Below are 25573 nucleotides of genomic sequence, written 5' to 3'. Positions count from 1 at the left end.
AATTGCAGCTTTTAACATATTTACATTTAACTTGTTTGGCATACATATTCTTTAGTTTCTGTGTACTTTTCTTTCTTTTTTTTTTTCTACCACACTTAATTCAAGAAGAAATTAAATCATTACTCCCACTTCTCCCAGCTCTCTAAGGGATTCATCAGCCTGTTTGTCTCATTTATCTGATCTCATAAAGCTCCCTCTGTCACAATCCAATCCATTCCTATGCATTTTAATCTCACTGTGTTTGTTCATGTATCGTGGTTCTTTCATACCACTGTTTCTGCGGCACTATTCAGCAGAATTCTTCACACAGCAATCCAGATTTCACTGCTCTTCAGTGCTGGTAGCTCTACCTGCCTCCTTGTGTATCAGCCACAGATAAACAATGCTGGTCCCTCTTTCATCTCTTGCTCTGCAGGTAGCTTCCGATACTCCTGTGACATCTGTGGCAAGAAGTATAAATACTACAGCTGCTTCCAGGAGCATCGTGACCTGCATGCAGTGGATGGTAAGCCTAAAGTACTCTGAAATTTTGCGCGACACTTTTTCCCCCTTTGAAACTTAATGCCATGAACTGGAGAGTCATGGACTGTGTGAGTGAGCTTCCCATTTTTCACTTCCCTCTCACTGCAGAATTTCTATTTTGTGCAGGAGCAACAAAAACCTTGTAGTGTAAAAAAGTCAGGACCCCAGATGTGCATAAAAAACAGACTGGGAGAATAGTTAATACTTTTTCTTTTAGGCTTTTATTGGCTTCATTGTTTCAGGAACAGTCTGTCTTCTCCTAAAAGTTCAGGCTGGTCCTGATTTAAGATGTCCTTTGAAATTCAAACTGTTATTTTTTCATGTAGATAAAGCTCATTGGTGCTGGTTAAAGACATCTTTTGATCTCTTATTATGTAAAAGTAATTTTTATTCTTTTTATTTAACATTTTACAAAGTAACAACAACACATTTATCAAGACAAGTGTCAAGGTCGCTGCTGGTGATAATATAAAACCTTAGCTCCAAAGTAATGACTAACGATAATAACTTTCTTTGTAAAGAACCTTTAAAAACATTTGTTTTTTTGCTTCATTTTTTACAACACTTTTGTGAACCGAACACATAAAATTCTTAGAAAAGAAAAGTAAAGACAAAGAGAGAGAAAGATTTAAAAGATGAAACTGATTAATCAGGCCTCGTGTCCTTGGGCAGGTCTCTCCAAAGTCGAGGGAGACTAAACCTTAACATAATGTAAAATAGAGTAAAATAGAATATAGAACAGGATGGAGTTACAGGTCTGTGAGAGCCAGAAATCTTGCTTGTTTGTGGATAAACAAATACTTATTTTACACCATAATTTACAAATAAATTCTTAAAAAATTCTACAATGTAATTTCCTGGATTTTTTTTCTCATTTTGTCTCTTGTAGTTGAAGTGTACCTCTGATGAAAATAACATACCTCTCTCATCTTTCTAAATTTGAGAACTTGAAGAATTAGTGGCTGACTTCATACTTTTTTGCCCCACTGTGTGTTTCAAATTAACTTTATAAGTGAAGAAATTTTCGTCAAGGTTGTTTCTTATCGTTACACAGCTCTCAGTGTTTTGCAGACCTTTAAATGCCATCAAAGTCAAAATCAACATGAAAGGTTCAAGGTTTCACTGACAGGCAAATGACTCTCCTCTTTCTACCTTCTGCCCTGACCTTCTTAGACCCATACGAACAGGTAGTGTTACCTGTGGATGGCCTTAAAGAGGAGGAGCCTGTTGAACCCTACCAGAAAATCGGACCAAGTAAGACTGTTTGATGCACTTCTGTAGTTGCTAACACAGGTATTCAGTGCAATTGGAAATAATTAAAGAGCCAAAAATTGGGATTTTTGCACACTGACACATAATTTTCTCACGCTTGTGTTGTTTTATTTTTAAGGAAATATTTTGACATTTGCCTGCTTGGTATTAACATTCTAAAATAGGTTGTAGCTGCCTTCATAATCCCTTGGATTATTCTTAACATGTCACACAGGCGGACAGTCTGTGGTCCACCTGTGTCGGCGTTAAGTCAAGCCAGGTCGCTTTTGTCCGACCATTGGACACACTCAGTAGTGAATGACTCTAAGTCATGGTTATGATCCTTAAAGTAAAAAATACACTAAGCATATGAGCTAACTCCACACTGGAAAGGTTTCAGAACATGAGTCCAAAAGTCCTCCTTCGCAGGGGAAAAAGCACTCGCCCACCTCTGCAGAGACCGTGGGTTCTACCGACGGCAGCGGGTGTCCCTTCAAACACAATTGGCAGTGTTCGCAGGTGGGAAGCCTGCACTTGTCACTGCACTAATGACTCCTATTGATTGGGGGGTTATTATGAACCTCAATGCACTATGCAGGGAGACTTTGGATTTCTGATACTGAGGCACTGCTAAACGTAAACTTTCTGAATTGTTTGGAAAACACCAGAATCTCTAGCTCCTTCCTCTTTTCCACCTCCTCTTTTCTGCTTCTGATGAAATGAGAAATAATTAACCAAATAATCATTTTTTTAACATCTAATTGGATCTAAATTGAAATGTCAGGTTTTTATGACATCATGGATGTAACTGTAATCATAGGTTTGAATGTGTGTCCTCTTGTCTGCAGAAACGGGGAGCTACATTTGCGAGTACTGTGGGAAGCAGTACAAGTACTTCAACCCTTACCAGGAGCATGTTGCTCTTCACACACCACTGGGTGAGCCTCAGTTATCCGCAATACCCGGTTTATTGAAATGTAAGATTTTAAGAGTTCCCTCTTCACTCATTTTCTTTGCACAAAGATTCAATCTCATACACACATATCAGCTTTTAGGATTCTGTTTTGGTGTTTTCACGTCTTTGTAAGGATAAAATCTGTATTTCCACTTCTGAAGTCACTGGTTTAAGGCAAAGCTCTGAGATTTAACTGACTCTGTAAATGTGTCTTTGATGTGTAGGCTCCTTTGATTTGAAGGCATCACGGGTACCTGAATGCGGAGGCATTGATATGAGTAAATTTGGCCACAGCCCAGCTGCTAAGATAAAAAGTAAGCACAGTTTCTTTTGTCTGATTTTTCTTTCTTTTTTTTTTTTCACAGGTTGAGGTGATTGAGCTGATACTTCGTAATCTGAATTTAGCACAAAAGTAGAGAAACTTTTATTTGGTAGATTATTTCTTTGTTGTGACATCGCTTCTGGACACTTAATCTTATCTTGTTGAAAAACCTTTATTTGTAGTTACTTTGCGAAATTCCCTTTTAAATGGCGCCACATTTGCAAGGAACAAGCATTTGATGTGATGAGCAGCAGAGCTTAGTATGTTGGTTGCAGCATGAAAATTTTGCCAATTCTCTCGGCCAGTGCTGAACAGCTTAATGTGATTTTGCTATTGACTCTTGTTTTGAGCTTCTGGTGCCTCATTGGAAGCACCTGTGAGCATGTGCGCTGCCACAGTGGTCACTTTGTGTCTGCTTTAAGAATTACCACGCCAAGTTAGACTGATCTGTATGTAGCAACCTTGCGCTGTTTCAAGTGAGTCCTTGGTACCATCTCCAAAGTAAAGGACAAGTTCCACACAAGGGAGGATGTTAGAGACAGGCCTTAAAGAAGAAGACACCTGAACCTGTCAGCGATTAGGAACTGAGGCTGTTGGGCATTGGCCGAGAAGATCTGGAAGAAATTTAATCAGCACAACCTATACAGTCCGCTCTGTTGCTGATCCTTCAAATGTATGTTCCTTACAAATATTGCACCATTTAGAGTGAAATAAACACCATTTCCAACAGTATAAGATTTATTGCCAAGAAGCATTGTTACAGCAAAGAAATAATCCACCAAACTCAATTTTTTTAACTTTTATGTGCTATGTTTAAAGTGGTTTGTTTCCTTAGCCTCTTCCTGCAGTTTAACGTATTAAAAGATCAAATTAAAATACCTTTCATTTTTTAATTTGGAACGTAATACTTTGAGTTAATCATGGTTTCAAAATGAAGAAGTTTTATACTGTTTCAAAGAAGTCAGGAGAAAATGATCCTAGATTGATGATTAAACATCATTAGAAACTGTTAAATAACCTCTTTTCTTAAAACGTTGGTTTCACTCTGGATGTCTGCTGAGCAGCTGCCTCTATGTTAACAATGATACCGACACAGAAAGGTTTGAGGGCAAGGAGGGCCACGGTAATTTACTAGACCTGCTGTTAGGGCGTATTGGAAATTTATAAGAGCATAGCTCACTGTGACTGAAGTGTGCTACACTGAGAGAGTGGAAACAGGATTTAAGTGAACCACAAGAGATTGAGTTAAAGGTTCTGGGTCACCTTGTCGCTGTATTTGTGGCAACGGTGCTGGAAACTATTAAGCATGGGTGACATTTAAATTCTTGTTTATAATCCTTTTGAGTTTAGTTTTGGTAGAGATACACAAATTCTGGGTTTGATAAGAATGTTTTTTCTGGTCAAATTGAACTTAAAGATACTTTTTAAAATAAAGATACATTTTGAACAATTACTGTTCTACATGCATTTTTTTACCCCTTCACTGCTTCATGAAAAGTTTTTCAGCTGTCCTAGATCATTTTTTCTCCCAAACTGGTTCTATATTTTGTAGTTCATGACACCCCCCTCTATCTTTCTGCTAAGAAGAGCTCTGCCATAAAGAACTATTTAAAGCGTGGCACACTCACATGGTAGAAGTGGGTCAAAAAGATGGAATGAAGAGGAGGAATTAAACCCATATTTAAATGTAATACGAACATTCGGATCCTTTTGTCATGGCTGTTAGCTGGATTGATTTGCACGCTCCAAACTAGTTAAGATTAATAACTTGCATGTCTCGGTTTCTGCTCCGTCTTCTCTGTTGTGTGGGGTCGCATCTCCAAATTATAAACATCACTTTCCATTAACTTGTCACTGATTGTTTCTCTGGTGTTTTCACTTTCAGACAGTCCATTCAGGCGGAAGCTGCAAAATGCAATTCAGTCTAGTCTGGTTGACACAAACAGCTCGCAGAACTCAAGCGGTGAGCACTGAGTCACTTACTTAATGTGGTCATTTGTGCACTTGTGAGGAAATGTATCGTTTCTGCACGAACCGTGAAAAGTATTTCCAGTTTCTCGGGCTGGAAATGGAGATGGAGATGGAGGGGGGAGTAGAGGATGTAAAAAGGTTTATGTGACCTACCTTACATCAACTGTCACTATATAAAGCTCTACTCTGAGAGCTCCATTATTATTATTATTCCAGCCCATACTCAGAGCCTGAAAACAGAGACCTTGTTGAATAACATGTTGGATCACCTTTGGCTCTGATAACAGCTGCTACAAATCAAAGCTCTGACCCAAAAATAGACTTGCAATTAAAGAGCCTGAAAACACATTTCCTTCAGCAGGCTTGTACTGTAAGTTCTGCTGTCCTACATGAGCAAAAAAAAACAATCTGCTTAAGTTCCAAATCTTTAAGTTTTCTGTTTGTGTCCTTTTGTCTTTGACAATCATACTGGTTTGAAGTAGGCTGAGATTAAAGGTGAAGGGAATGTATTTCTGTGCTCTTGATTTGCCTCATTTGAATCACAATCTGATGATTGTGTGCTGTGAATTTCCTTTTTTGGCTTTTCTGCACAAACAAACCACACTAACTCCTAAAAATACCACCTAAAGGATGTAAATATTTTCAGGCCTAACCTCAATTGTTTTTTTAGTCCAGAATATCTCAGAATGTAATGACGATTTTGAGACTGAGATGCTTCAATCTCATAATGTTTTGGTGCCAAATCAAGGACAGTACATGTTTGAAACAAGAGACAAAAAGGAGAGAAAGGAGAAAAAGAGAAAGGCCAACAGTGCCTGCAGATTTAACGCCCCCATTATCCTCTTGTCCTCAGGAACTCCGAGCCCTCTGGTGGCCAGCACCTTCGTCACAGCCCAAAGTAAGACCAACCCCACCTACCTGTCAGAACAAAAAATATGCATGCTGTTCCCTTCTCATTTTACCTTTTTTATTTTTTTAATCTATCACAATTTAGTGCAAGTAGTTTCTCTTTAAAATACTTTAGATTTTCTACTTTTTACTTTGTCATACTGTCTCATGGAAAGCAGACTTAGAGAAGCTGCAGCACTTCTTTGAATGTCTTGTGATGTAACGATCAGTTTTTTTTATTCTTTTCCGTCTTTGTTGGAGGGAATCCTGTAATTTACAAAGTCCCTGGATCAGATTCATACCAGGATTGTTATGACACAGTTGGCGCCTTCAGCATCCAGGCCATGGTTGCAGTAACACAAAAAATTTAGGAAACACAAATCACAGAGAAACTGGTGGAATTGGTGAAAGTGACTTTCAACTGATGTAGCAATTTAGGGTTACCAGACGCCAGTAGGTGTAAAGATGCACAGTGTATATATATTTTCTGCTCTGACAAAGAGTCAACACTCTTCTGGGCCTTGTGATTTTTTAGAACCCTACACTTGTGGTGCCTGTGGCATCCAGTTCCAGTTCTACAACAACCTGCTGGAGCACATGCAGTCCCACGCTGGTGAGTCCACGACTACTACTGCATGTTGAGCTCAGCAAAGATTAAAGCAGGATGTGAACACACCAAGGGGTGGCTGCAATGCACGTGGAAGTCTTTTTAATCCCAATTGAGACAGAAGCATATTTATTTCATACAACACAGCACATGTATTTAGAGTTTAAAGAACTATGAAAAAAAAAAACCACCAAATGTTGGTTGTTGGAGATCTGGTTCTGAGGCTGCTGGTTACAGTTTTCAGTGCATCATACATGTAATCTTACGTGCTCAGTAGGTGTACTGTCACCTGTTAAGTTTGAAAGGAAATGCCATAAAAACACCAATTCCAATTTCATGCAACCATAGCTGAAAGTCATGACAAAATCATACCAGTATACAAACAAACATTGTTTCAGCAAGGAGAACAAGCAAATACCCGTCTCTGAGAAAGTGTAACCACAAAATGTTTTCATGTGCAGCTTTTTATCTTTCAATTTATCCATGTATGTAGTTAGATTTCCACAGTCATCACCTTGGAGTCTCAGCCCATTTAGACTGGGTACAACATTTACATGTATTTACCTTCAAGGCTGGATGCTACACATGCGCGTCTATCACTTTTCAGACCAGATGCTATGTGGAGTAAAAACCAATTCTAACTTTGAAATTACCTGAAATTACCTACATGTCACATCCGGCCTTAACGGTAAAAGCACATTAATGTTTCATCTGGGCTAAATGGGCTAAATGTGGTTGTTCTGGCCACAGCAATGCTAATATACTCACTTTTAACTTGTTAAAGTTGCTGTGAGGACTTTATGAGTAATCTTGAAATATTCTGACTTTCATGTATTTGCCTGTTCATAATCCACAGTTTTAAAAAAGATGATCAGCGCCAAAACCCATTTATGTCACATAAATCAAAAGTCCCAACCATGACACTACCCCAGCCAGCAGAGTTTAGCCCTAAGAAGCAAGATCTGTCCTTTTTCTTAAAGAAAACAATCTCTTGGATTTGTTTTGTGGCAATGCTGGACACTGGAGCTGAACTGTCAAAAAAGGGACAGAAGACAGCAAAACAGGAGAGTGACAGAGCGTAGGAAAACACAGGCTAAGCTTTGTCGCTTTGCATCTTGCAAAAAGTTGACTTCAACAAAGAAAGTGGTGCTAAAAAGAGGATATGCTCTCCATTCATTTGCTTCTGAAACAAATGCCCACCTTGGGTAAAGGTGCTCATGGGAGACAGAGTCTTTAAACTGTAAAAAAGTATACAAATCTGGGTAATCCTCACAGTGCCTTTAATTTGCATGGTTAGTTTAAAATCAGTTATTTATAAAAGGCAGATTCAGGCAGTTTGAGTAGTGTTTCATTACCTTTTAAGTTCTTGTTTTTTTCTTCACATTTTCTTTACTCAAAACACTTTTTTCCCTATTAACTATTTGGTATTTTCTCCTTCTTTCTCTTTTTTTTCACCCAAGCTGACAATGAGAACCACACCAAAGGCGACTCTCCTAAAACCTCCTCTGTCTCTGGTCCTCAAGAGCCACTGTGGAGAGGTTCTCAGACTCAGGCCCCGGCCCCGGCCCATCCCTCAGTTAAACTACAAATCCAACCTCAAAGTATCACCCAGAGAAATCACACTGTCAGCCGTAAGCAGATTTTTCAAAATGTTATAGTATTTATAAGTTCCATCTCCTTTTTTTTAAAAAAAAGAAGATTTAGTCACGTTGTTTAAATTCTTTTGCTGTCTGTGCCAACAGAGAATAACGGGCTACCTGAGAAGGAGCGTCAGCAGGTGGCCGAGCGTCTCTTACGGGTAATGTGTGCAGACCTTAGCATGCTCAACGTGCTCAACAGCAAGGATTTCCTGAAGCTGGCTCAGACCCTGGTGGATACAGGTGCTCGTCATGGAGCCTACTCAACCCGCGATGCTTTTGGCAACATGAGCACCTTGGCGCTGCGCCAGCTGCCCCGCATGTACAATCAAGTCAAAGTCAAAGTTACCTGTGCTCTGGGCTCCAACGCTTCTCTGGGCATCGCTGTCACCTGCCACTCCCAGACCTCAGGTCCTGATGCGTGCTACGTTCTTACAGCCTACCAGGTGGAGGGGTCCAGACTGAAGCGTTACGTGCTTGGTGTGAGGGAGGCCGAGCTGAGGGAGGGGCCCGAGCAGGTTCACCACTGGGTGCAGAATGTGCTGTCTGAGTTTGTGATGTCAGACATCCGCACTGTGTACGTCTCAGAGCCCAAAGTGTGGGCAGCAGGGTTTGCGGGTTCACCTCTCAGTGGAGGGCGTGGGAGAATATGCTTGAGATGCGCCGGGTGTTCTCTCGGCGCTGTCGTCCAGGCTGTTCTCGGGAAACGCAGCCTTCAGGCTCGAGGTCTTCACGAATTAGCCGAGCTTCTCTCCACATGCCGAGACATCGCCTCTTCCTCATCGCTGGCTCTTCGTGAGGAACAGTTCACCAACATGTCAACAAGCACAACAGAGGAAGGTACACAGAGCAGTGCAGCACAATGCCCAACCCCGCCATGCTGGGACCGCATGGCCGAAGCTCTCCTGCAAGTCCATGCCCACTTTGAGCACATTTGTGAAGCGTATGGACGCAGTAAGGCAACAGCTCCGATCCTCCAAGGTCTCAACAAGCATCTGCTTGGTACGCTGGCCTGTCTGCTGTCTCCTCTGCGTCTGGCAGCTCTGGAGCTGAGCAGCCAGAGGAGACCCACCTTACAGCAGGTGTTACCTGTCTACCTACGCCTGGAGAAGTTTTTCACATCAAAGGCTGGAGAGGCTGGAACCGGAACAGCTAGCAAACTGTGCCACTACTTTCTGGAAGCACTCAAGGAAAATTTTAAGGTACAGAAGCTTTTTATGGTACCAGTATAAAATCTACTTTCAGTAATGGTAACATTAAAATGAAGGAAGGTAAAATGTTTTTCTGATTTCAGGTTGAGCGAGCTCATCAAGTTGCTATGGTGCTGGACCCACAACTCAAGCTGCGCTCTGTGCCAGCCTACCAGCATGAAGACATCATTTCCCGCGCTTGTGAAATGGCCGCTGAAAACAGAGATGGAGGATTGTCCGGTGGCGGAGGCGGCTCAGGTGGCGAAGAGCGAGACACTGATGGCCCACCAACCCCCAAAATCAGCCGCATAGAGGGAGGAGGAGGAAACAACGGCAGCACCTCAAGGGGAAACTCTGACGGTTCTGGCCAAGTCAGGCAAGAGATTTTCCAATACCTGGCTGAACCTCTTCTCCAAGGCACACCTGACCTCTTCCAGTACTGGAGCTCAGCTGTCGGGGACAAGTTTCCCAAGTTGTCTCGCTTGGCTCTGTGGCTGCTCGCCGTGCCTGCTGTGGGCATCCGCAGTGAATGTGTGACTGTGTGCGAGCAGAGTCTGGCGATGAAGAGGAGGCAGCAGGTAACCGCTGAAGAGATGAACAAGCTTATTTTCCTGCGCTCCAATATGGGCTAGAAAAACCAACCCTAACCAACCAAACCTTCACCTCCAACCAATGACTGAGGACTTTTATTTATATACCGTAGGGTTAGACTTACTGTAAACTTAACTGTGTTTGGAAACTAATATACTTCTCAAGACAAATACTTACAGGAAACTCACGTTGTACAGGTCTCAATCACCCATAAAACAACACGGCTTATTCCATGTTTTCTACGGAGAAAGGACTGTTGTGAAATATTATGGAAAAAAGTAGGGGTGGAACGGTTAATCTCAAATTGTCCTGTTTGTTTGCCTCCCACAGTTTGGGGATGCACACAAACGCAGGATCAGCTTCAGTCATATCACAGCCTGTAGTTTGAATTACTCCAGCCTAAAGGCTCTAATGCTGTTATTCTCTCTGGATGGCAACATATTCAGGTAAAGTCAGCTTTCACTGCTTGAAACGACCGTCATAAACCTCTGAAAGGATACAGGAAGTTAGGAAAGTATTGTTTCAGTTGGAGTACGACAAAAACTTCAAGTGGTGAATCCTCACTGCCAGTGCACCTCTGACAATGAACTAAACCAGGTTTATGATTTACTCACAAGCACCGCTTTCACGTTTTCATCCCATCCAACTGGATGCCTGCTTCAGTGGCCTAAATATGTAGCTGTGCATCATTTGCATGCGCTGCTCTGCATGCATTCAAAGCGGCTGATAAAAGATTAAAGATCGTATGATCTTTCCCTTTCTGTTGATGTTAGAAATCATGAGGAGAAAAAAATAAACCCAATAGCGTTTTTATTTTCTGTCTGAATTGAACTTAAAAGGGTCTTTAGCTGCTAGATATGCAAATCAGACAGATTTGCACAGAAGGGCCAGTTACATCAAGTCAGATTGTGAAAACCATCAAGCTTTGGGTTTATTTTTTTACAATTTGTTTTTAGCTATGAATGTACCACCAAAGCTTTTGGCACCCAATGAAAATAACTGAGCCAAATAAGCCAATTTTGCTCTTGTTGCTTAATTTCTGTCGTTATTAATTCTCCCATCTTGGCCTCGGACTCAAATTAATCTTCTCAAAACAAGTAACAAAAAACATTGCGTTACATTGTGAAAGTCATTCAGGCCTTAATTACCCTAAATTTGATTGGAACAAAATTTAGTTCAACAAATAAACACAATAATCTCAATTTTATTGTTATTTTAGCTTAAAGAAAGATTATTTTTGGTAGAATTAACTGATTTGGAAGCCTTTTCGAAATCTGTTAGATCACAAACAAGGAAAAAAGTGTTTTGTGAAATAGCTCAACAAAAACCCTTTTTTTGAGGAATGATTATTTTTGTAATTCACAAATCATAAGAAAAGCAGTTAAATTTGAAAATAACATTAACCTCTTAAGACCCAGCGTCCACAAATGTGGACATTACATTTCTGCCTCTCACGCCCATGATACTTCATTTTTTTAAACTTTGACCTATTAGCCACATTTAGGGACACTGCCAGCATCATCTTTTGGTTGAATCACAACATCACACCCATTTTAGTAAAAAAAAAAAACCCCAAAAAACCCAAATGTATTTAAGTATACCAACACTGCTAACAAACAACTAATAAAGAACTCATTACACAAGTAATCAAACTTCCTGTACAATGACCAACTGTAGTTATACTTATCAGGTCTTACTTATCCCATATAGTAAGGAGAACTAAAAAATGGCATACCAGACAAAAGCTCAGGTCTTTAGAGGTTAATATGTCCGAGCTGTTATTGAGCTTCCATGTAAATTATATTTTGATAAGAATAAAACTTTACAGAAGGCTAAAAAAATGTTTTTCTCACCTGTCAGAAACCTGCAATTTTCTGAGAAGCAAGAAATTAATAAAAAATAATAATCGCCAGTAAAAAATAAATAAATAAAATAAAATTGCTCTGTTCAGGAGTGAAAGTAAAGAAACTGTAATTTGGCAATCAAAAAATAAAAAATTGCTTTATTTTTTCCCCTTTTATTGTAAAACAGTACATTTGAAAAGTAATGACCAACATAAATAATTTAAGTATTAAAGATATAATTTTGATTAAATAGCATACACACACTGGTGGATTAACCTTTACAGCAACAACACATTTTTTTTTTTTATAATTAGAAAAACGAACACCTTACACTGAGTGGTGGGCTTACAAATTTGTCAAACACGATAAATTAGTCACTGCAATCAGTGAACACCCCAAGGATGATATCAGTCAAAAGGTCAGCAGTTGACGTTTCGTTCAGCTTTGCTGTTCTGACAGGAAATCAAACATGACACTGGGTAACTAAATCAAACTTCTGTTAATGTTTAATGGTACAACCCAGCTAATGTCACTAATTACACAGAAATGGCGCCATGAGGCTGTTAGTCTGTCTGGTTTGATGGTAATTCAGGAATATCACCATGTCACATACAGTCCTCTTTCAGTTGCATTGATACGGAAAATGTTTTTCTTGTGCTTCCCTCTCAGAATAATATTATTAGCCATCAGTTTGTTAACTCATAAGCAAGGATTGATCTCATAGCATGAGTCTTTGTGCTGTTTCTCACTGTGCATGCATTTGTGACTAATCCATAGGAAAGTTATTTCTTTTTCTCATTTTCCATCACATACATTGTCTTCCTCACATAAGCTACAACTGTCCATTTTATAGGCAATAAGCTTTATCCTCCAACTTTATCCACCACAACGACTGTTCACAAAGCTCCTACAGGTCATTACAAAAGGTAAATTATTTTCTCTCTTTGTGAAATGAACGGGATTTTCTCAGGAATGAGTGCACCCTAGCCGGCACCCACAACTCTTTTTCCTCACTGTACTGAAAAAAACACACCTAACTGTGACCTCAAAGCTGCGATATGAACTGAACCGCGACTTTTACGAGACGTTCCACCCCGAGCTCAGTTAGTGCCATTCGCAACAAACAAGGCGACTCAAAGCAAACGCATCACTGAGAGATTATTGTTTTATCAGGATGAAGCAAATTCTGCCAGTACATTCTCTTGAGTCAACACATGCATACGAATGAAGCGGAGTTATTTATTTTTTTATGGATTGTAGTATACATTTACATGAGACGATACCTCCGGAATGACTTGGATGAATGGATGTTATGCTGTAAACAAGTTTGTTGCCCTTGGTACTAAACGTTAAGTACGAGTGTGTCATCTCTGTTTTTGGGCCTTAAGTCTCTTAGGTCATGTGATCACCTTAGATCCTTCAATCAGAGCTGACCTCATGCCTTTTTATTATTATTATTATTATTATTATTATTATTATTATTATTATTATTATTATTATTAATTGCCTTCTTTTTTCATCTTTCTGAAACTTGTGTTTATTTTAATCTGTTTCACTCCTGTAGAATCAAAGGGACTTCTTGGGTTGGAAACAGTGTCCTCTAGTGGTCAAATGTAGACATGGACACCTGTGGTATTAGTTCAGTGCATTGTGCTGAAGTCCTCAACCTTGAGAAGGTCTGAATTAACCTAACGTGCTTTTTTTTTCTGATTCATCTGCTAGTTTGAACAACCGGTCAGGAAATATTGCAACAATGAAATCACTCAAGCACAAGCACCCGCTGTTTTCTACGCCAAAATCAAGCATTAGACGCTTTATATCATGTCTGAAATGATCATTTCTCAAAAACATATCATGATATTGTGACAGGTTTCTCAGACTTAGGTCCCACTACAACTTAGTATACAGTCTTGTGACACTTCTGCCTCAGTCTCCTCTTCAGTACAGGTTTTAGTCTTTTAACAGACACATTCAGGCATCTTTTGAATCACTTCTTATTTATGTAGCGCAAAACCACAACACGGTCATATCGTACACTTGACACATTGCGCAAGGGGGTGTACCATAAAGTTTAGAGGATGAGGCATGTCTTTTGAACTGTCAGCCGCGGTAGGAAGAAATATACTTGAAGCTGTGCAGTTATAGTTACAACCATCTACTATACGTGCACCGTGAAAGCATTTATTAGATGGTGAACATATTCTGAAATATTTCCACCTCTTATCTCGTTTTCACCTGTTTGCAGGTTGTTAGAACTTCATCAGGTGTAGTTGACTGACTTTACAGGGAAAATGTGGGTAAGAGACTAAACATGAGGGGATTGGATGAGTCTACATTGTTTGATTATCTTATTAATCATATATCTAATCTTTAAAAAATGGTTTGAATGACTACTTTCCTTATTTAAAAATAATTTATTTACTGTGTAAAAGGTTGTGGTTGTACAACTGGCTCACGATGACTGTAGCCCCTCTGAAAGATCTCAATCGCAAACAAAAAACGAAGAAGAAAGTGTGGTTCTAGGAGATCTAGAACCAGAGAAAAGCAAAGTGACTGTCCGTTGTCAAAAGTCTCTGTGAAGAACTTCTTTGAGATAAGAAAAGAAACTGAAGTTGAGTGCAGTTGAATAACATCAATATGCAACAACTCATAAAAAGCAAATGGGCAGTGACTTATTGATTAATGCACGCAGTAAACGCAAACCGGAGCAGAGTTAGAGCGGTTGTCTTGTTAAGTTGTTTTTCTTTACAGTGGACCTAGCTCCGAACTCTTATCTGGCACCAAGGGCACCAAGCCCGACTGGTTTTAGTTGGGCCTTGTTTGACCTTGCCCGTTAATGTGAACATTTGCGCTTCTATTCTCTTCCCTCTGATCAAATTAGCTTCAGACAGTACAGACAACACAACCTAAGAGAGGAAAACCGTATAGTCGGTATAATATGTTGACTTGTAGAGTTGTGTGCAGACTGAAAAACAAAACAAACATACAAAAACTTTCGACTCCTGACAAGCCCTCAAAGTTACGCCCAGGCGAAACTCAAACAAGGCTTTTATCTAACTAGCGCATGGGCCTTAACTTTTGGTGGGTTGATGAGTCCACCTTGATGTACACCATGCTGGTGCACTTGGCCTCAGGGGCTATCGAACAGCATTAAGGCTTGAAATACCCATCCTTCCTATGTTTAAGTCTTAGGCGTCCTATTTATTGGGAATGGAATAAAACCAGTTCTGTGATTTTGCTTAAATAGTAAAATTGTTTTCACATATTTTTTACGAAGGGATAGTACCAGACCTGCAGTTCTTGACCAAGGTCTACTTCTGAAATTATGTTGGTCTGCTAAAGTTCAGTCGCTCTTCCTTCGACATCACTTCTAATTTTATCTGACAAAGTAAGTTATGAATAATGTAACTTCTTAATAAGTATAAGTTCATAACCAGTTTGTGATACATGGCGTACGTAGTGTTTTCATCTTTGTCGAGCCAGCTTTCTAATTTCGACCTCTCTTTATGGTACACCCTCCAGGTTTAGGGAACACTCTTCTTGGAAGTTCACTGTTGTATCTTTGACCTTACAGATCTGCTTTTGTTGGTACACAAACGGGCTACAGGGACAGTTCACTGTTATGGAAAGTAGTGAGTCAGTACACTGCACATGGGACATTTAAGGGCATCCAAGGAAAGCCAAGAACAGATAAAGTGCTTAGTGAAGAGTCTTTTCAGTCTGTTGTCTGTCACTATGAAGTTAGTCAGCTTTTAAAAGGTCTAAAATGCTTCAGAATCTTTTTACCTCCATCAACAGTTCAGTGTTCAGTGTTCTTTAACACTTGTCTCTTCTTGATATGTAACTTAACACCACACTGAGAAGCAAAGTTCCTCCTCTGTCCTCAGAAATGTGCCCTCTTCTCCCTAGTGGTGATGTCAGTGTCTACCTGTAAGTCACTGCAGCCAGGAGAAGTTCAACCACTAGAGGTCAGCAGAGATTACATTCTCAGAGGGTGTTAACGTTGCTCTTCAAGGCTTTTTAAAACATGTCTAATTGTTCTTTTTACTCTGAGATTCTGAAAAGAAACATTTATCCAGGTTTGAACAGTGCTTCTGTTACTTTTCTGAGGGAAGAAAGACGTCAATGTGCTGATTTTGCGTACCTGAAATCAATCTGTCTACTGCTGTTTCACACTTAATGTATCTCACACATTTATATTTTGGTACAAACAGAAATTGCTGTAAAATATATTTTAAATTTGATTTATTTAGAGCACCAATCCAATGTTTTACCTCAGTACTCAGAAGGTAATCGTGTTATTCAGAGATTGGAAATCAGCTGTTGAAATGCGCTGATTCAAATTAGTCAAATATAGTCAAAATACTGTACATTGGTTTGCCGTTGAAGCAGTGATGCTCATTTGAACTGATGAAGGGATTTTTCTTACAGTTTTTAAATAAGTATTTTAAATAGAATATACTCTGGGACAAAACGCCATTGTTGACACACTGATGTCAACTTAATTCTACTCAGAAATAGCGTTTTTCTTCTTGATTTAATGAGATTATATCTAAGATATGCATGCTTTAATAAGATTACTGATATATAAAGTAAGAGTCAACATGATTCAGTTACATCTAAAGACAAACACTGGTTAATGAGTTACCTTCAAATCGCTCTTTTCAGGAGTCAGATAAACAACCTGGGCTGGATCTGAACCCCTCGAGGGTGGGAGTAGCGACGCTGGTGATGGCTTGGTGTTTCTGGGTTGACATCATCCATTTCAGAGGATGTTTTCTGTAAATACAGGAGAACTGCTGTTTTTATGCCACAAGGGGGAGCCTTCATTTCAGAGATACAGTAGGGAACACCAATAACATTATACCTCTCTTTTCTACAGTAGCATTTCAAAAAGGTTTTGATATAATAGACAACTCAACTTAGATACTGTTATAACTCAGCTGTAAGTTTTATTTTGTTCCAGGATTTTAACTTATTCAGATAATAATTGTAAAATATGGTATACGAATGCTAACATGGAGATCTGTTCTGTTTTAACTATGAATTATAGTCTGTATTATCAATTCAGGTTAAGAATCTGGTGTTGCTTTCATCCTACTTTACAGGCATTACTTCCTTTTTATACTCTGCTAAAAATGCAAAAAATGTGTTTGATTCTCTTCTTTTTTTGTCTTTTTTATCGCACTTTGGCAGCAGATAACTGTGTAGCTTCAGATCTGAGTTGTCTTATTAGTAAGCCTAATTTATACTTTTGTAGCAACACTATTTTTATATAACGGCGAAGAAAGGGTTCCGTGTTGGTTTTTTTGGTTTGTTTATTTTTTGTTCCTGTGTCATATGTGGCAGCGCTGTTCAGTGTTTCTTGAATACATTACTCACTGTAGTATGTGATGTGTGAATAAACTCCAAATCTGTGTCAAGATGTGTTTTTTTTCTTTTTTATTGACAAAAAAAGATAACTAGTAAGAAAATTCTTGTGACCTGACGAATAGGATTTCTTTTTTTTTTTTTTTCCGTGACATGTTTTGACTACAAACAGATGTAGTAGAGGTTTGAGCATCCTGACAGAAGCAACAGGACAACCACACCCGCCTGTTGTCATCTCAGTCCCTCCAGGGTGTCGGCCCCCTCATCCTGGTTTACCATCCTCTGGGCTTGTTTCCTGATCCCCGAAGTCTTCCTTATTTATGTCATGTTTCTTGCTCATATACTTTTCTGTGTTCCCTTTTCTACACTCTGAAAAATCTTTGTTTCACTGAAGGCACTGAATTTCATAAATGATACTGTTCTTTCTTTCAGGGTCAGTTTGATCCTTTTTTAACTCATCTTTTTCCAGGGGTGCCCTGCAGCAAAGACAAGTGGAACAAGAAATGATCCCTGGGGTGCTCCTGTGTAAACTTCCTTGAAAGATAATTTTACACTACCTGCAATTGCATGAGTTCTATTCCATTTTCCGCTGCTTATCCAGGCCTGGGCTGTGGTGACAGCAATGTCATTAGTGGGGACCAACGACCTCTGTCCTTGGCCTCTCCCTCCAGCTCCTCTGGGGGGATACTGAGTTGTTCCCAGGCCAGCTGAAAGATGTAATCTCTCCATAGTGTCCTAGGTCTACCCAGGGGTCTCCTTCCAGCTGGCATGTCGGAAACCCATCCCCAGGGAGTGACCAGGGGGCAGATACCCGAACCACCCTATCTACCTTCTCTCGACACAGAGGAGCAGCGGCTTTACTCCAAGCCTCTTCCAGATGTCCGAGCGCCAAACCCTTCCCAGCCCTTCAAAGGCTGAGCCCAGACACCCTGTGGAGGAAGCTCATTGCAGCGACTTCTGTTTGTCATCTTGTTCTTTCGATCACTACCAAGCGGCAACCTCCGGTCAAAGAATATAAGACAATGTGGAAGTGCTAAAATCTGCTGTTTCTCGAGTGTCCGCTTGGGGCTGGCTCAGGAAGTACCAGAAGTCACATACACACCAACCCAAAAAAGGCTGTTTTCAAAACAGAAATTAACCTATTTACAACCTGGTTCAAAAAACGTCTCCTGTCTGAGTCGCTAATTTAACCGCCAGCACACACTGTACAGGCGGTGACTTTTATTCTAACTGGGCCGTTCAGAGGATATTAAGATCGCAAGCTCGCCCAATCAGAGGAACAGCTCAGGTCACGTGACCAACAGGTGCCCTATAGCTGTACGCAAAGCCCTTCCCCCTTCCAATATGGCCGCTATAGCCAATGTGCTCCATTTCCCATTTCAGAAACAGACGGGTGACGTTGAGGAGACTACGTCCATGTTTTACACAGTCACTACTCACGGCTTGTGGGGGTTGGAACATAGATTGAAGTTGGTGTCTCAAAGGATTTTTTGGTAAGTCAACAAAACAGGCAACACATTTTTGGCCTTTAGCAATTCAGTTTACCAAACCATTTAAGACAAGGCCTGCTGCAGAGAAAGTACCATAGCCTGGTCTAAATCTTGATTGACTGGGGAGAAAGAATTGTTTAACTGACATTTAACTAGCAAATCCAGTGCTTTTGCCACTTTGAAGAGTTTGCGGATGGGTCAGGGATCCCTCTTTCATAATGCTGAGATATGCTGTTTTCCATAGACTTGTGTTCATCCCTGTAAAAGGGATATGAAAGTGATTGAAAACATGAGCCACAAGTGTAGCTGTGTAGTGTACTGTGGTCTGGCAACAAGTGTAGCAAGTCTTGAGGGACTTTTACCCTCAGCACCTGGAGAAGGATGCACCCAGATTACTCTAGTAAACAACTTTTCGAGTGCCTGTGTGGTGCCTCTTTGTTTTTTGGATGCGTTCTGTTGACCTTGTCATGTATGGGAGTCACACTGGTCTTGTTATAAGAGTTGACTTGCTTTGATATACAGTGTCCGTATAAGGGGAAATATGGGAAGTATTCAAGAGGAAGAACAGTTTGACCTTTTTCCTGCAAATTAAATGGTAAAACTTTCAGTGTAGTCTGAGTAAAACTGCCTTCCGTGCATTTATTTTAGAATTTAAGGGAGAAAAGGTGTGTTTTCTTTGAAAAAAATCATCTCTCTGCTTATTTTCAGTCTGATAGAGGACTTCCTTTCAGAAGCAGAGCTTTCCACAGAGGGCCTCAAACACATGTAGAGGGGAAAGAGGCCCTGTATGAGGGCAGAGCTATTGAAGACCTACACATGGGAAGTGAATATACAGAGGCAGCTCAGAGGTGCGTGCAAGGGTCCCCCAGAGAGCTACCGATAGGGCAGCAGAGTGAGCAAGAGAAGGAGAGGAAAGGTGCAAGTGTTCATCACGGCCTGCTCATCTTTTTCAACCAGGTTGGTCTGCTCCTGAAGGTGCTGCAGTCTTTATAAACACTTTTCTCTTTCTTGAGACACAAGAGGCTGCCTACCCAAGCTTAATTTGCAGCACATGCGTCCAAGTTCTCTTTACCCCCCCCCCCCCCCCCCCCCCCCACACACACACACACACACACACGCACACACACACTCGCAAACACAACCTCCTCCCTTCCTCCACACCCCACTCCTGAAGGTGACGTTTTTCCACAAGCCATTACCACAGTGACGTGCTAAGTTTGTTTTTGCTTACGGCAACAAGTGTGTGCGAGCTGAGGCCCCAATTTTCAGTCATTTAGAAACGCAAAGTTTGGGGAAAACAACCCCTCCCACTGGACAATTGCTTCCGTTTCGTTCTGGATTTGGGTAAAGTTGCAGGTCAGCTGTTTTTGAAGGAAAGTAAGGAGGAGTTAGGTGGGCTGCTCTGCAATTTAAATACAGGCAAGCAGGGCATGCAAACAGAAATAAAATGGATATTTTTACTGCTATTCCCAAACTTTATTTTCAGATGTTGCAGCAGGAACACTGGAGAAACAAAGGGGGTTCCCTGTCTGTACCAGCACTTAAACACTAGGTGGCAGTATCTGGCTTATAATCAACTACATAGTTGACTCCATAAAAGCATCAAATCAAAACACAGGTTAATCCAGTCAATGAATACTGCAAGCTTACATACAAGATACAACACAGATTTGGATGCAAACTCTTAACATAAGTGATTTATTACCTTCTATTTTTCTGGATGTGTAACTTTTAACAGCATCAACCTCTAACATCTTGGTAGAAATTCATGTCTCTGAAAGAAATCACCTCCTGGGTTCAGCTTTCATGTTTAACTTTTCCGTCCTGAGCACTTAAGAGATTCCACCTCTGGACTTGTTTTGCTCCACTCAGTTGAACACATGTACTCGTCAAGCTACATTTACAGAAACAGAGAGGCTTCTGTACACTTCCGTTTGCCCTTGGCTGTTACACAACCAACAGAGGCATCCAGGTTTCATTTTCCAAGCCCAAATCAGTCGTGCCGTGCAGCTTTGCTCCCACCTCTGGCATTGACAAGGTTGGCACCTTCACCCCTGCCCAACCGACGCCCATCACAGCTGTCCTGACGTGTCTGCTCAGTGAGCACTGGAGGGACAGAGAAGGACAGGCAGGAAGGAAGTGTTCTCATCCACCTCTCCTTGTCCTGTATGGAGGACCCCACGGCACCAGCACCGTGGTTTCTCCTGCTCAGCAGGTGCTGACTTTTATCAGTACTGACATGAATGTACAGAACTGCCAGGGCGCATCCACCCAGTTGCTGTCAGGTGTCGTTCCTGCTAACACTCCACCTAGCCCCTGACCTCACAGGCACCCGGTGCACCTGTCTGTTTGCCTGCCTGCTCTGCTCCTTCTGCACACCTGCGCAGGCACACGTATATAGAGATGCACGCACACCGTACTCTGACTCATACTCTGGTCTCTCACAGTTGGTCCAAAAAGATTGACGGTCTCTGTTCTTTCATTCACCTTTTGGAGTTGTTCTGCTCTGCTTAAAGGCAAATACAACAGGATATAGAAAAGTAACAAAGCCTGTTTTCTTTTTGAGACTTGAGCACTAATAACTGTGTGCTATGTGTCAGAAAACTTGGTATGCTAACATGCTAGCTTTTGAGAGAACTTCACTCTATATTAGCACCACCACAGTGCAGTTTATATGTGCATCTGGTGCTGCATTTTAATCCATACTGGTATTAGTGTGGTGTCATCTTCCATGCAGCATCAGACGTTGCTAGTGTTAAGAGATTAACTTTACATAGATCATAATGCAATTGTATTTGCGTTAAGTTAGCTGTGTAGTTCGAACGTTGCGTCTCTTGTTGGAATTGGCGTCATGTAAGAGGCTGATACAGCTCCCATCATTGAACACAAAAAACTGTTTCACAACAACTCAGCAGTCGTTCAATGATGATATGCATCTCTTGGAATGAGGGCTAGCTCTTCATGCATCCATATGTAACCAGCAGTTTTGTGAGCAAATAACGCCTTACTGACTTACAATATCCATTCTTTATGCGCTTAAGTCCAAATAGCAACTCAGGAGGATGATTCTTTGTGGAAAGTCTCAGTTTTGCTGTAAATAGTAAGTTATACTGAGGCTTCAGTCTGATGTACCTCAGAAGTGTGGCCCTGAAGGAGATACAGAATATCTTGAAGTCAACCTGTAATTTAAAGGTCTTAAGTCTTCCAGCATGATGCAGATTTATCAGAAGTCAGATCATTTCTTTTGTGCATTTCATTAACCTTGTAGCATAATTGTCCAAATCATATTCCAAGGTGGTTAAGATGAAGTTGGTTAGTTTTGGTGACACAGTGAGTAGATTTGTTAGAATTTTTGGTCTAGTACTGCTTGCTGGCTATTCTTGTTGTGTTTTCAGAGATAAATGCATTGTTGGATAACAATTGGATAGCACATTGACAACTTTTGTTAAGTTTTACCTTCATGAACTAAAGGCTGCTGATTCATTGTTTCACAAATGAAACCAGAACTCATTCTACAGATTCTACATTTTTCATGTTGAATCTGGACCTTTGCAAAGAACAAATCAAAACAAAACAAAACTGACTCCTTCGGTGACGTGCGTGAGAGTTGAGTTGCTTTTGCACAGGTGCCGGCAACATCTTCCTGAAACAAAGAGCACCCAGTCTGTAAGCCTTGTGATGAGGAATTTCACTGCCTATTACAGTAGGCCGAGCAGTATTTGAATATTTCATATCTAAGTCAGAGTTATGAGATGACGACGAAGTGTGAAAATGTGGTTTGACTCTTGGCTCGAGGAAGGCGAGGGTGGTCACTGTAATAAAGGAGGTCAAGGTTAAATTTGCTCTGTGGATATAAATAGCCCCTTCAGCGACGTCCCCCTGATCTCACCGTTATTATTTATTAATCGTTGTCATGATCTGGGGAGGGCTTCCAACCTCACTATTCAGTTGCTGTAGATAATGACAAGAGGACAGTTACCAAACTTTAGACCCCTAACAATGAAGTCCATATATTTTGTGGTTTGGTGAAACAGGCCAATTTTTTTTTTCAAAGATGTAATTGTCCTTTTGTTGTACTGCCATATCCAGAATTGCTGACTGGTCTTTACAACCATTGTGGTTGTGTTTCTGACAAGACTCTGGCTTTTGTTAAGTACTTTTTCAATGAAATAACTCTCTATACCACAATTAATTTGCAGAAAGAAACCTAAAGGTTGACAAGTAACATTGCACACACCAATAAAACTGTGTTATTTGGCTGGGAAATTATGACGAATGTCAGAAGTTGAAAGTAATCATCTCCTATGCCTTGGCTTTTTTTTCTACAATCCGTTCCTTCTACTGCAGTATTTTATTTTGTTTTGTCGTCTTGCTGGTGTCTGCACAGTTTCCAGCCGCTCAATCAGTTCACCTTCTGCTTCACCTTTCTAAGTTCTTTCCCTGCAAATGACTTGTTACATGCAATCCCGTGGGCTGTGTTGACAGCTCACTAAGCTAAAACATATACCATGTACTTGTAACATAGTGAATTTTAGATCCAGTTCATGACCTGTTTGTTCTTCCATTTCCTACCCCTCCCCTCCCTTTTTTCTGGTGGTCTGTTCCTTTACTAGAAAAAAGGAGCACTAGAAAAATAAACAGAGACTGTTTATAAATCTTTCTATAGATTAAAATGCTTTCAAATCTTGCAGCTCAGATTCTATGATATTCCATCATGTTTTAATACTGTTCTTTTATATCTATTGATTCCCTTTCATCCATAAACCATCAAGTAGAATGGATTGCAGTAGTTTGGTAAAAATTTGTGAGAAGTTTTACTTGTCTTCAACTAAATTCATTGGCATTTTGGGAAATTCAAGTAATATGCTATTTCCATATTTTAAAAACAAATATCAAGTTCAAATGTTGGATGTAGATACATCATATAAGCAAAGTTTCAAATCTGTTAAAATAAAATAATTAGACGCTAAATTTTTCATTTAAATGAGAAACAAGTTTTTCTGCAAGACAACAATAAGGGAAGCTTCCAGAATGCTGGGTTTTAGAGTGCTGAGGGGTCTTAAAGGTGCAGTACTTTGAACAGCTTGTTGGATACTAGCTGGCTAATCTCACCGGGATATATTTCCTTTTAGACACTTTTTTTTTCAGTGCAACAGCAGAGTAGTCTTCCAAAATGCTGGGTTGTTGGGATGTAGGGGTCTAAAAGAGACGAAGCCAAAAACAATTTTAAGACAAAACTAAAATGGGAAGTTTCAAAGACATCAACCTTAGACAGGTAAAGAATTCATGGGCCTGTGGCAAAATTATGAGTCATGTAATAAGCTCAGGGGTTACATCAGGCAAAAAGACTTTATTTTTAGCCTAGCTTAGCATCCATCATTCATTTCCTGACAGTTCTGTACAGTTCATTACCAGAGGAAAAGTCCCCTTAAAAAACCCAAACTTGTCAATTCAAAAATGGTCAACTATTTTTTGTTTGGAAACAGTGAAGAAAGCTCCCAGAATGCTGGGTTCTGGAGGGGTAAGGGGTCTTAAAAAGGCAGTAGCTTAAAAGTGCTTCAATACAAATGAGGAGTTTCAAAGACAGAAGTGAGATAAGTTATGATATTCTTAAACTGTCAAAGTTAATGAGCCATTATTTTAGCTCAGAGGTTAAAAAATGAAGAAGACTTTTAGCCTAGCTTAGCATCCAACTTGCATTTCTTAGCTGCTCTGAACAACTTGTTGATTACCTGTGGGTGAATCCCCCAAAAAGATTTGACTTTTTAATAAAAAAAATAAAAAAAATCCACCTGACTACAGTAGAGGAGGCTTCCAGAATGCTTGGTTCTAGAGGGCTAAGGAGTCTTAAAGAAACAGTAGTTAAAAAATGTTACATATGACTAAAATCCCTACATTTTAGTCATGTAAGTCAGGGGTTAGATAAAGTGAAAAATAATTTTAGCCTAGCTTAGCATCCTACAAACATTTCTAGGTTACTCTGAACAGTTCAGTCAACACCACTTGGTGAATGTCCTTAATACAGATATTTTGTCATTTTAAAAAGAGATACTTACATTTTTCCCCATGGCAACAGTGAGGGAAGCTTCAGGAATGCTGGGTGTGGTAGTACTGAGGAGTCTAAAAGATAATGAAGCTGAGTAATGTTTCACACGAGGGCTGAAATGAGGGAATATAAAGACACCAGCCTGAGATATGGTAAGAACCTTTATAAGCTGTAAAAAGTGAATGAGATTGATTTAGCAGAGGGGTCAAATCAGCTTATCACTTCTTTATTTTAGCCTAGCTTAACATCCAACATTCATTTACTGGCTGCTCCAAACAGCTTGTTCATCATCTGCGTTTGAAACTCCATAAAAGCTCAGATCAATTATCTAATTTACATTACAACAGTGAAGGAGGCTTCAAGAAAGCTTGGCTCTGCAGGGCTTTGTTGTCTGAAAGAAACAACAGTATTAAAAATGTTTCATGCAACATGGTTTTAAAGACATTGGTCTGAGTTATGAAATGATTTTTCTTGCTCTGTTACAAAAATGAAAGGGCATTTGATTAGCTCAGTGGTTAAATCAGATGAAGAAGAATTTTAGCCTAGCTTAACACTCAACAAGTTTCTAAAAGAGTTCCTTAATGAGGGATTTTATTTTATTTTTTTAAAGCGTAATCTAAGTGAAGAATATTTTGGTTAGTGATAAAGAATATAGGGCAACAATTTAGCACAGGGGTTAAACATCTGAAGAAGACTGTTAGCCTAGCTTAGCATAAAGATGGGAGGCATCCAGGAAGTCACTGCAGGTAGTTTCACTTCAGGTAGCCACCCCTACAGAGAAGGTTTTCTAAGGAGTTTTGTTATTTCTTAAACTTGGGAAAGGCAAACACTTCTCCAAGTATTTGGTCTAACTGCTTAGCTAAGTTGATCCCAAGTTGAGCACTTCACC

General features: G+C 40.1%; 1 protein-coding gene across 5 annotated transcripts in view; it reads left to right on the top strand.

Moving 5' to 3' along the window:
* Positions 1-11514, top strand: part of znf618 (zinc finger protein 618) — a 31181-nt gene extending 19667 nt beyond the window's left edge. Inside the window, exons 5-15 of one of the 5 annotated variants that reach the window (XM_074690008.1) lie at positions 416-505; positions 1696-1776; positions 2203-2292; positions 2622-2711; positions 2953-3042; positions 4936-5013; positions 5875-5919; positions 6445-6522; positions 7977-8147; positions 8259-9355; positions 9448-11514. In XM_074690008.1, coding sequence (XP_074546109.1) covers positions 416-505; positions 1696-1776; positions 2203-2292; positions 2622-2711; positions 2953-3042; positions 4936-5013; positions 5875-5919; positions 6445-6522; positions 7977-8147; positions 8259-9355; positions 9448-9975 — 2438 coding nt within the window. In that variant the 3' untranslated portion in view covers positions 9976-11514. Of the gene's footprint in view, positions 1-415; positions 506-1695; positions 1777-2202; positions 2293-2621; positions 2751-2952; positions 3043-4935; positions 5014-5874; positions 5920-6444; positions 6523-7976; positions 8148-8258; positions 9356-9447 lie in introns of all 5 variants that reach the window. The other 4 variants (XM_074690007.1, XM_074690011.1, XM_074690010.1 and 1 more) reach the window with 4 other exon arrangements.
* The last annotated feature ends 14059 nt before the right edge of the window (positions 11515-25573 follow it).

The sequence above is a fragment of the Halichoeres trimaculatus genome, unplaced genomic scaffold, assembly GCF_033239565.1.
Source record: "Halichoeres trimaculatus isolate MK-OKI-2021-1 unplaced genomic scaffold, fHalTri1.1 fHalTri1_scaffold_16, whole genome shotgun sequence".
NCBI lineage: Eukaryota > Metazoa > Chordata > Actinopteri > Labriformes > Labridae > Halichoeres > Halichoeres trimaculatus.
This window is presented reverse-complemented; position numbering and strand designations above follow the sequence as displayed.